The sequence below is a fragment of the Paroedura picta genome, chromosome 12, assembly GCF_049243985.1.
Source record: "Paroedura picta isolate Pp20150507F chromosome 12, Ppicta_v3.0, whole genome shotgun sequence".
Classification (NCBI taxonomy): domain Eukaryota; kingdom Metazoa; phylum Chordata; class Lepidosauria; order Squamata; family Gekkonidae; genus Paroedura; species Paroedura picta.
The window spans coordinates 29,752,551-29,764,469 of NC_135380.1; the positions used below are offsets into that span (position 1 = coordinate 29,752,551).

At 48.3% G+C, this 11,919-nt stretch overlaps 1 protein-coding gene across 2 annotated transcripts in view; it reads left to right on the plus strand.

The window, feature by feature from the left end:
* ENTPD2 (ectonucleoside triphosphate diphosphohydrolase 2) overlaps window positions 1-11,334 on the plus strand; it is a 44,803-nt gene extending 33,469 nt beyond the window's left edge. For both annotated transcript variants that reach the window (XM_077305643.1, XM_077305644.1), the window contains exons 5-9: window positions 2,983-3,210; window positions 4,498-4,767; window positions 6,527-6,646; window positions 7,191-7,325; window positions 8,372-11,334. In XM_077305643.1, coding sequence (XP_077161758.1) covers window positions 2,983-3,210; window positions 4,498-4,767; window positions 6,527-6,646; window positions 7,191-7,325; window positions 8,372-8,575 — 957 coding nt within the window. In that variant the 3' untranslated portion in view covers window positions 8,576-11,334. The remainder of the gene's footprint in view (window positions 1-2,982; window positions 3,211-4,497; window positions 4,768-6,526; window positions 6,647-7,190; window positions 7,326-8,371) is intronic.
* The last annotated feature ends 585 nt before the right edge of the window (window positions 11,335-11,919 follow it).

The following is an 11,919-nucleotide window of genomic DNA, read 5'->3' on the forward strand; positions in this document are numbered from 1 at the left end:
TCCAAAGTCCCCAAGGACACATCCCTCCCCCATTTCAAAAGGACAGGGAGTTTTTTGGCAATGATTTTTTAACCCTGTGTTTCTGACCCCACCCACACAATCCTGTTCCTTCAGCTGGGTGGGGCATAACCTGTTCCAAAAGCAACCGGCCTTCATGCTCTCCTGTAGTCGTGCCAAGCTTTCCAGGCACCCAGTGGAGATTTCAGAGGGTGTTGGTGAGGGCAAAGGATAACTTGAATGCCAAGGTGCTGACTCAATGCTGATAAAGCCCCTGGCTTGCAGAGGCCATTCCAGAGTCTTTCAGACACAAAAATATTAGCCTTGTGTTTTGGGTTGGCTCTCTGCCTGGAATGGGAAGGATGGGTGCAAACTGAAAATTAGAGATAGGCACAAACCGGCTCACAAATGAGAGGTCATTGGGAATTTTGACCACTTTATGGTTCATGAAGCAATGTTCACAAACTGAAGAATAGCCATGAACTTCTACAAATTTTGATGCAGTTTGTGGCGGTTCATGAAAGTAGGGGCTTAAATGGCCCCAAGACATTTAAACCCCTGCTTTCCGCTCTTCATAGAAAAGATCTGTTTTCTGCTTCATGCCCAACGTGATGGGGAGCAGAAAGCAGAGGTTTAAATGGGATCCATCCAAAAGCAGCAGAACAAGAGCTGGAATGATTCAGCTAGTCTTGAGAGATGTGGATTCCAGTCCTAATCCAGGGTTATTTCAGTATTTTCAGTTATTTCAGTAATCCACGGTTATTTCAGGATCAGAGGGACTGCCCTTCAGTGGCTGATCTCCTTTCTCTGGAATTGCAGACAGAGGGTAGCATTAGGAGAAAACTCATTCAGCCATCTCCAACTGGCTTGCAGAGTCCCCAAAGGGGCAATTCTCTCTCCAACCTCTTGCCCAACTGGTGCAGAGGTTTGGGCTGGGTTGTCACCAATATGCTGATGACACCCAGCTCTTCCTCCTGATGGATGGCCACCCTGACTCTCCCCCAGAAACATTAGCTATCTGCCTGGAAGCGGTGACAGGGTGGCTCAAGCAGAGTCGTCTGAAGATCAACCCTTCAAAGACTGAGGTCCTGTGGTTGGACAGGAAAGGCCCAAGTGAGGAAGCACGCCTACCCAATCTGGATGGAGTGCAGCTAAAAGTGGCCCACTCCGCCAGGAACCTGGGAGTGATACTTGATGCCTCTGTCTCAATGGAGGCTCAGATCACAACGGTAGCACGGCTGGGATTTTACCACCTTCGCCAAGCCAAACTACTAGCACCCTACTTGTCCCTGGAACACCTAGCCACAGTGACCCACACGACGGTCACCTCTAGGCTGGACTTCCATAACTCGCTGTTTGCTGGCCTGCCTTTATCCTTGATCCGGAAACTGCAACTGGTCCAGAACACGGCTGCCAGGGTCCTCACAGCAACATCTCGAAGGTCCCACATCCAGCCCATCCTCCAGCAACTGCGCTGGTTCCTGGTTGAATTCTGGATCAGGCTTAAGGTATTGGTTATCATCTTTAAGGCCATATGTGGTCTGGGCCCAGTATACCTGAGGGACCGCCTCTCCACCTACACTCCTCAAACAACCTTGCGCTCTGCTATTTCCAACTTCCTGGTGGCCCCTGGCCCTAAGGAAGCCCGCTTGACCTCAACCAGGGCCAGAGCTTTCTCCATTCTGGCCCCCCACCTGGTGGAACAAGTTCCCAGAGGAGATCAGGGCCCTGACAGAACCTAAACAGTTCCACATGGCCTGCAAAAGAGAGCTCCTCTGCCAGGCATTTGGTTGAGGTCGACCCAAACCATTGCTTCCAATTGGCCCACAAATCCCCCCCCACTACGACTGACACTAATCTGCCTAACCCACTGGGTCCCAGTTAAAGTTGAGCTGAGGCTCTTGCAATTTCTATTTTCTAATGTTATTGTTATGATCATGTTAAGTTATTGTTGTTATAATCTTATTACTGTTATCATCTGTTACCATATGTTATCTGTATCTTTTCCTGTTCCCTCAGCCTTCGGGGAGGGCGGTATATAAATATAATGAATGAATGAATGAATGAATGAATGAATGAATGAATGAATGAATGAATGAATGAATGAATGAATGAATGTTACAAAACTGAAAAAAATAGGATAAATCTTTGAACATTCAGGAAGTGCCTTTTATATATACAGAGTATGATTATTCCGATTTTGCAAACAGCAGTGAGCATAAAAGATGGTGGGGGTTGAACTGGTGTCTTACAGGCACATGTTACATGCTATCCATTTGGCACTGTTGGCTGTCAAATCAAATTTCAAATCAAATCAAATCAAATTAAATTTATTTGATACAGCACTGTGGCCAGATAAAACAGATAGCGAGAAAAAACATTTAACAGTAAAAAATTGCAAAATCAGGGAGCCAGTACAAAATTTAAAATATATAAAATTGTATAATAGATGTGTACATTATAAAAAAATGCATAGTAAAATACCTCTAAAAATCTTCACTTAAGCTTAAGTTGTCTTTCCCGTGTGCTAATCACATGCGCACAAAATTTGGCAACCTGCTTAATAATATGGCCCCTACTATTCCACAGGAGGAATTTTACTTTTTCTTTGTTTGAACTGGTGGAGGAATTCCTGAGTAATGGGAGGATGAATTTATTTCTCGCAGAGCTAAAAGTAGGGCACCTTAAGAGAACGTGTTCGATTAACTCTATCTCCCTGGAATTACAGGGGCAGAGTCTGTTGGCTGTCTTAAATTGCAAGAACGGCTAAGCCCCCTACATAACTCTGCTTCTTTGACCACATGGACAACCCCGCCAGTGGTGGCTTTACATTTTTTAAGAAATTCAGAAGCCACAGTGACAGATATGCCCCTTATATAGCATATAGGGGCCACTTATATGCCATAGTTACGCTATAAAGAGTGCATTTCATCCTGCCTGTTACTGACCTGTGCATCTCTACCCCAATTTCCTGCTTCCGCACAGTATGGCTGGATTGGGCAGTGGGTCCGTCCCCCCAAAAGAACGCTGGGAGCCATGGACCTGGGGGGAGCCTCCACCCAAATCACGTTTGAAACGCAGGATGCGATTGAGAGTCCCCTCAATGCAATGACCCTGCGGCTGTATGGGCAGACCTACAAAGTCTACACACACAGTTTTCTCTGCTACGGCCGGGATCAGGTCCTCAAGAGGCTTCTGTCCAAGGTGCTGAAGGTAAGGAGAGATGGCTCCCCGCCAGAAATACAATTGGCAGTCAATAGGTGGGTGGGAGATGCAATAGTTAAGCTATTTCATAGAGGTTCAGACCATTTGTCTGTCTACGCCAGTGCCATCTCCTTTAACTGGCAGTGGCTGTTCAGTGTCTCTGGTAGGGAAGGGGCTTTCCCATCACCCCTGCCCCTTTAAATAGACTCTGTATGCCAAGAATGTGCTGTGTGGTTCTTATCCAACTACATAGGGGCATTTTGTATTTATGACATGCATCTATGAAACTGCCTTAGTCAGATCATTAGTACCTCTCCAAGGCAATGTGATCTACTCCAGAGGTGTCGAACTCATTTGTTATAATGGCTGGATCTGACATGAATCTTATTATATTGGGCCGGGCCAGATGTGACACTGTAGTGGAGATGTACATTTTATAAAGGACACTGGCAAACTCAATTAATTGTATTATTTTTACTCAAAATGCACACAAAAGCGATTGATTCCCAGCAGTGAAAACTGGGGAGCCCACAAAAGGCTCTATAAGTGTATTTGATCATATGCAAAACTAGTTTCTCCCCCCTAAGAGAAACCCTAGACATTTCCTGTCCAGTTCTTGATAGCTTTGACCACACCTCACTGCATGTGTCTGCTCACCTGCTTGACTCTCCCCACCCCCCCAGCAACCTCCCTTTTGCTTCTGGATGGGCCGGTTCCTGCCCCTGAGTTATAAGTTTGAGACACCTGGTCTACTCTGACTGGCAACAGCAGTTCAAGTCCCTAAGTTGAAAAAAGACTCCCCCCAATACTTGATATCCTTTTAGAAAGAGATGCCAAGGATTGAACCTGGGCCCTTCTGCGTACAAAACAGCAGCTATGTCTCTGAGCCCTGGCCTCCCTTCCAATGAAGTGTATTGCAGACATAGTTGTGGAAGATGGACTTTCCTGTCTCTCTCATATGCAGATGGGAGTGCCTCTCCTAAAGATAATGCTTGTCATTTGCTTAATAATTTGGTTCCTTTAAACATAAGAATTTTTTAAAGGCTTTGCTTTAATCCAGGGGTAGTCAAACTGCGGCCCTCCAGATGTCCATGGACTACAATTCCCAGGAGCCCCTGCCAGCATTTGCTGGCAGGGGCTCCTGGGAATTGTAGTCCATGGACATCTGGAGGGCCGCAGTTTGACTACCCCTGCTTTAATCGATCAGGTCCCTCTTTCAATTGCTGAAAATGTTTGTTTCCAATTGCTGAACCAGTTATCTACTGGAGCCCTAATTATTCTTTCCACTTGCTCAAGGCTGAAAGGTATGCCCTGAAAGTGGAGAACCCTTGCTGGCCCAGGGATTACAAGAAGAATTTCACCGTAGAGACTGTCTACGATTCCCCGTGCACCTCTGCCGAGAAGCCCACCAACTACTTCCCCACGGCCACTGTGAACATGAGGGGCTCTGCAGACCCCGCCTTGTGCCGCCAGCGCGTGGAGAGTCTCTTCCGCTTCACAGGCTGCACCTTCACCCGCTGCTCCTTCGACGGCATCTTCCAGCCCAGCGTCACGGGAAACTTCATTGTGAGTATAAAGAAGCAGAGAAGAGCTGGTTTCTTATACTCCTCTTTTCACTGCGCGAGGAAATCCCAAGTGGATTACTAACACCTTTCCCTTCCTAACCCCACGACAAACACCCTGTGAGGTAGATGGGGCTGAGACGGCTCTAATAGAACTGCTTGAGCAGCTCTGAGAGAACTGTAACTTGCCCACAGTAAACCAGCTGTCTGCATGGGGGAGGGGAGTGGTGTATTGAACCCAGCGTCATGGGAAACTTCATTGTGAGTATAAAGAGGCAGAGAAGAGCTGGTTTCTTATACTCCTCTTTTCACTGCGCAAGGAAGTCCCAAGTGGATTACTAACACCTTTCCTTTCCTAACCCCATGACAAACACCCCGTGAGGTAGATGGGGCTGAGAGGGCTCTAACAGAACTGCTTGAGCAGCTCTGAGAGAACTGTAACTTGCCCACAGTAAACCAGCTGTCTGCATGGGGGAGGGGAGTGGTGTATTGAACCCTGTTCTTCAAATCGGAGTCTGCCGCTATTAACCACTACACCATGCTGGCACTCTACTAGCACTGAAGATCTGGATCTGCAGCATAATGCAGGTGTCAACAGGGCTTTTCTCAAATGCAGGCTCAGAAAAAGAAGAACTGGTTTTTATACCCCGCTTTTCACTACGCAAAGGAATCACAGAGCATCTTACAATTGCCTTCCCTTTCCTCTCCCCACAACAGACACCCTGTGAGGTAGCTGGGGCTGAGAGAGGATGGACAGGACTGCTCAGTGAGAACAGCTGTAACAGGACTGTGACTAGCCCAAGGTCACCCAGCTGGGTGCATGCGAAGGAGGAGCGGGGAATCAAACCCAGTTCTCCAGATTAGAATCTGAATTTAACCACTACACCAAGCTGCCCAGACCCTGGACTGTTTTCATTTAAATAATTATACCCAACTTTTTGCCCTAATGGGGAGCCAAAGTGGCTTGCAACCTTCCATCATCCCCCCCCCCCCCGCAATATCCCCCACCCTGTGAGGTAGGCGAGGCTGAGAGAGAGTCATTGGCCCTCTTCTCCTGCAGAGGCAGAGGGACGTAGTGACGGGGAAAGGTCCCTTCTGGAGTGCTGAGATTAAGAAGCGACTGCCCCCTTGTGGAATCTGTCAGAGACCTGTTTTCATAACGGGCCAGTCTGCTATGCTCTGGAGGCTTCGCAGGAGTCTGTTCCACCGCTGGCTCTGCCTGGATGCTGCTGCTCCTGGATCCTGTGGCCCACCAGTGATCCCCTCGTGGACAGGCATTAGAGAACTAAGGGCAAGCAGAGAAATCTCGACTGGCTTGGTGACGTCCTTTCCTCCACTCCCGAGTGTCATTGACCAAGATTTGTTAGACTTATGAACCGCTTCTTGGCCATCTAGTCCTCCAAAGCAGTTCATAGGCTCTTAAAATGCAGTTTTAACGTCTTCTGACTCCCTCTCCCATTCCCAGGAGCATAGCCCTCCCTGCAGGCAGCCTCACCTGACCACCTTGATTGGTGGTTGCCAGTCATATGAACAGAAGTCCTTGCTGGATCAGACCCCAGGTTCATCCAGAGCTGCATCATCTTCCTCACAGTAGCCACCCAGCTGCTCCTTGGAGGCCGCCAGCAAAGCTGAAGGCCCCAGCTGGGCAGTTCTGTGTGAACATTGGCGACAGTAAATTCTCACCCTGGACAAGACTTTGGTGTCATTGGCAGGGCAGCTCCTCAGGCTCTGCCCTCCTCTCTGTATTTTTCATTTCCAAACAGGCCTTCTCTGCCTTTTTCTACACAATGGACTTCATCCAGTCCTCAATGAAGAGGTACATCGCCACACCTGGTGACCTTGAAGAAGCTGTGGTTGAACTCTGTAACTCGTCTTGGTCGGAGGTGGGTTTCTTGTTACCTGGTACAGCTGGGGCAACCAATAAACACTGGAGGATTTGAAAACAGCAGAGAGGGGATTTCTATAAGCCAAAACGGAGACCTCCAAATCGGGAGGAGATGGGAGGCTAATTCAGTATGTTTGTCCACCTCTGTTTCTTTCCAGCAGGATGTAGATTGCTGGCCCTGTGGTGGAGTTCTGGCAGACAGCATCAGAATAGGACCTGGAAGACCCAGGTTTAACCCCCCAGTTCTGCTGTAGAAGCTCCCTGGGGGACCTTGGGCCAATCAGGCTAAGGATGTGGTGGATGCTGGGATAAAATGGAAGAGGGCAGGAAGATGCCAGAAGTCTCTTTGCCTCCCCATTGGGGAGGGGGAAGCAGGATATAAATAAATCCTGCTTCTTCCTTGTGATGCTCTGGACCAAGTGGGACCTTTGGTTCTGATGCCCATTTCTTCCAAGCAATCTTTCCAGCCTCTGCCAAGACTGATAACAGCATCTTCCCTTTCCTTCTTTCTCTTTTGTGTTTGCCACTTCCCACCTATCCAGCTGCTTCAGAAAGCCCCTGACCAGGAGAAGAGGTTGCATGACTACTGCGCAACGGCCGTCTTTATCCAGCTGCTGCTTATGGAGGGCTACCGGTTTGATGAGCTCACATTCCGCAACATCGCCTTCCAGAAGAAGGTAGGCCCTTGGCAGAGGGCACCTATGTTTTGCTGCTGCTGTGCCCAACTCTTTTGGGTTTGGGGCACAATCAAGGAACAGGAAAGGAGAGGCAGGGGTAGCTTCAGAAAGTCCATGCAGGAGGAGGGTAGCGCATGTCAAGATAGACCCAAGCAGAGATGGACAGGTAGATGATGGGAGGGCCATGGAGACAGAAAAGGGCAACAGTAAAATAGCAGTAATGGCAATTAATAACCCCCCCTAAAACCTACTCAACTCGATAGGCCTGTCCCAACTCCATGTCTCATGGTAATTATTTGAGATGCTTAGAGGTGCTTGCAAGAGGGGTCACACAGACCCTTTGCCCTTGCAAGAACTGAAATAGTTCTTAGGTCTTCCAGGAGCTCATTCCACCAGGTAAGGGCCAGGTCTGAGAAGGCCCTGGCCCTGGTAGAGGCTAGGTGTATCTTGAGTGGGCTGGGAAAAATATAAACATCCTTTCTGAAAGGAAAGAACCTCTTGTTTTGTGGTGCAGAGTGGTAAAGCAGCAGACATGCTGTCTGAAGCTCTGCCAATGAGGCTGGGAGTTCAATTCCAGCACCCGGCTCAAGGTTGACTCAGCCTTCCATCCTTCTGAGGTCGGTAAAATGAGTACCCAGCTTGCTGGGGGGTAAAGGGTAATGACTGGGGAAGGCACTGGCAAACCACCCCGTATTGAGTCTGCCATGAAAACACTGGAGGGTGTCACCCCAAGGGTCAGACATGACCCGGTGCTTGCACAAGGGGATACCTTTACCTTCCAAGAGGAAGAAAGAAGAATTTGAGGTTCATGGCCAAACTCAGCACCTGGTCTCACCTTGGAAGGTTTGCTTGCCTGGAACTGTGGCTTGTTTGCAGCCCTGGCTCCTGGGAGAAATTGAGAGGGATTTAATTGCTGACCAAGGTACAAGTATGAGTGCTTTCGGCTCGCAGCCAACAATATCGTACCTCAAGTAGCAGCCAGAAAAGAGGTGAAGGCTGAGCCCCAATGCCTGTAGCTATCATGACCGTTTGTCTTGTCTGGATAGGCTGGAGACACATCCATCGGCTGGGCCCTCGGCTACATGCTCAACCTGACCAACATGATCCCAGCCGAAGAGACCAGCTTCTGGAAGGGGACAACATACAACTCCTGGGTGGGCCTCATCCTCCTTTTTGTCGCCATCATCCTGGTCACGCTGGGGACCATGTTCTGCCTGCTGCGATCCTCCAAGGGGCGTGGAACAATGTAGGGCCAGCCACTGAACAGATGGGAGTCCGGTCTGGCGGGGAAACACACAGTTCCACCCCCCGATATCTCGCTGCCTCCAGTCAAGCGGACCATGTGGGCCCTTTCGGGAGCTCAACCTCTCCCTGTGGGTTGTTGGCGTCCATGCCAAAGTGGAGATCACGAGGAAGGGGTGGCAGAAAAAACAGACACTGCCTAAAATAAAAGGTCTCCATGGGGTTTGAAGAGGTTCTCTCTCAGAGCCTGGAGCTCAGCAGCTGGAGAAGCCGCACCTTCCAACCTCCTGCCTTTATGCAGCACTGGGAAGATCACAACTTCAGAAGCAAGGGAAAAAAATATTTTTTAAGGACTCCATTCACAGGAAGGGCTTTTTGAGACCATCATCCCCTCTGGTCTGCCTGTATCTGTTACCTATTTTGGGGCTCAGGGATATAGAGCTGGGTTGATATTCTCCACGGACATGTCACAAACATTTCTTCCTCTGCAAGGCTTTACTCTCCATGAAGGAGTTGTGTGTGTGTGTTTTTGTGTCTGGGGAATATTGCCGTTTTTCTCTCAATTATGAGCACTGGAAATGGGGTGACAAAATCCACAGGGTATGGTTGTGTGGCAGATGCCAACAGCCTTCAGGGAAACAACAGAGGTGCCTTTTTAATATGTTTGGTTATGGAAAACAAATAGTTGTTTTCACTGTGGGGGGCTGAGCTGCAGCCATTTTGGATTTGAGGCATCGGGGGGGGGGGGGGGGTGACTGCGGTGACTTGAGGAGGTCCAAACCAGATACCACTGCCCTTGGAAATGACTTCCTCAAGTTTGCTGTTCTTAAAAACAACAGCAACAACAACACCCTTGTCTTGGTTACTTCACTGATCTTACAAGCCCATTCTCTCAGCTTAGCCAAAGGAGAGACAAATGCAGGATGGGCCTTGCTGCCCCTCCTTCTTAGGCCTGTCTCTTTGTACTCAGATGTGAGCATCCCTATCAGCTGCTGGACCCAGAGGCCTGGGGACGTGGGATCTGCCAGCTGGGGCAAGGAGAGGCTTGAGTGTCTCTTGCTGGCGACCTAGAAGGTAGTGCAAGCTCTTAGTCACTCCATCCCCATTTAATTCTTGCTTTTTCTGATGAGGCAGAGATTTCCAGAGTTCCCCCTCTATAGTAGATTGCCTCTGGCTACTTGTTGACTCGCTACTCTCTTCAAAGTCTCTCCCCCCCCCCACTCCTTGATGGGCCGCTTCCTCCTCTTCTGCTGGAGCTACTGGGAGAACAGCATGTCCCTCTTGCAGCTCTCTCCAGGCAGATGTTCTTAAAAGGAAACAGCTGAAGGCCTTTTTTTTTTTGCCTCCTACGATTTTTTTACATTTGCCCATTTGCATGGAGTCCTCTCCCACACTAGGGGGTACCAGATGTTACATTATGTTGGCCGGAATTTCAGTGGTAACAATGCCATAGCAACGGGTACTGATGCAGGTTGCCCTGGACACCAGCATCTCTGCAGTGTCTGCCCTCCATTCCTCTGTGCTGGTCCCTCCTGGAATCCCTCTCGACATCTGCTGGGCTACAGCTCTTGCCCTCCCCCCTTTCTAGGGCATGAATCCCATGGAACTTGGAGGGGCTTGCTTGTGAGCAAGCACACACGCTCTTCAGCATCATGGCGTCAGTTTATACCCTGCTGGTCTGCGTCTGCCTTTTTTTGGCAAGCAAGCCTTGGCACTGTGCCATCTCCTTGGAAGATTTTTTTCAGAGCTAGATTTTTTTGTATGGGAGAGTCCTGTTTCTTTGCCGTAAGAATACAAAAGCCCTTTCTGCTGTGTTTCCTCTACCGTCATTTGTAGTTTTCCTTAAGACGGCCAGTTGATTGTACGTGTCCAAAAAGAGTGACAATATTCCTTTTGATCTAGCTTTGGATCTTAATCTGTCTCCCGTGTCACTAAATGGCCTTCGTCCATGAACAGCACAGGAAAAAGGAAAAAGGCGCTAAACGGTTGTTGATTGTGGGAGGGCAAAGCTGTGTGCCAGAGAGGAGAAGGAGCACCTTGTTGCTAGTTTGCCAGCTTGGACCGTTACAGCGTAACACTGACGTCCCAATCAAATGTCCTTCAAATTAAATGACAATTCAGAGATGCTCCACTTTGAAAATGATTGCATTGGGGCAAACTCTAAATTCTGGACTAGAGAAATCAGCTGCAGCAATAGACATCCCGTCTCCCCAACTGTATTTGAGGAGGGGGGGGATCCTCAGACATAGGATTATCTTTACACCCATCAGGCTACAATTCTCATAATTCTCTGGGGGAAGCCATGATGCAGAAGGATGAAACTGTCCTCCAGTTAGACATGCCCCATCGTATTCCAGCTGGCTCCAATGGAAACTCTATGCAATATGCAAAGGAGGGTAGGAGAGAAATCTCATAAGCATTATGGGCAGGATTGATAGGAACAGAAAACGGGAGGATTTTTAAGATGGTAAGACTGAAGGCAAGGTGCAAAAAGCTTGACATTCCAAGCTTGGTTCCCCCGCCAGCTTTTGCAGAATGTCCTCCCATGCAAAATCTCTACCCTCAGATTGCAAAAACGTGGGCGGGGGGGGGGGGGTGCTAGCATTTTGTGCATTTGTTTCAATGCTAACTCATTTCTACCATGTTCAGAAATGTTTTATGACTGTACCGAAAAGAAGACAAGGTGTGCAAACTATTGCCTCTTAAGAAGAAAAGAGGGAGAAATTGCTTTTATAAATAAAATCTCACAGATTATTGATATTTTGCATGAGGTTGCCTCCCAGGAGTGTTCTTGTTTGGTTGTGTTGTGATGACTGCACTGCAAGGCCGGGGGGGGAGGCTAGAATTGGGGAGAGGGCAGCCTCACGAGGGGCTGCCATTTGCTGACAACTCCACGTGGATTCTTGATAAAGTTTGTATCTTGCAAAACCTCCTTTATAGTCATTAAAATAAAACCTATTATTGCACAATGTTATTTATGCAAATATGATGCATTGGAAAGCAACACAGAAGAGAGATTTCCCATTATCCCTATTTTGTCCCTGTGAACAACTCAACTATTGGAGATTTGTCAGTTAATACAGCAGAGTTTGCCTAGTCACAGAAGTGCAGTATTTCATGGAGTAAATAAATTCCCCAAAAGTATATTGCAAAAGTAAAACTTGGTTTAGTTACGCTTCAGGTAGATTCAATAAAATCAGAGTCCAGTGGCACCTTTAAGACAAACAAATATTTATTCAGGGTGTGAGCTTTCGAGTGCAAGCACTCTTCCTCAACCCAACTGGTATTCCAAGGCCCTTTCAGGACTTCTTTCTGCACAAAATACTGGGCTGAAAAAAACAAGGTTTGCATC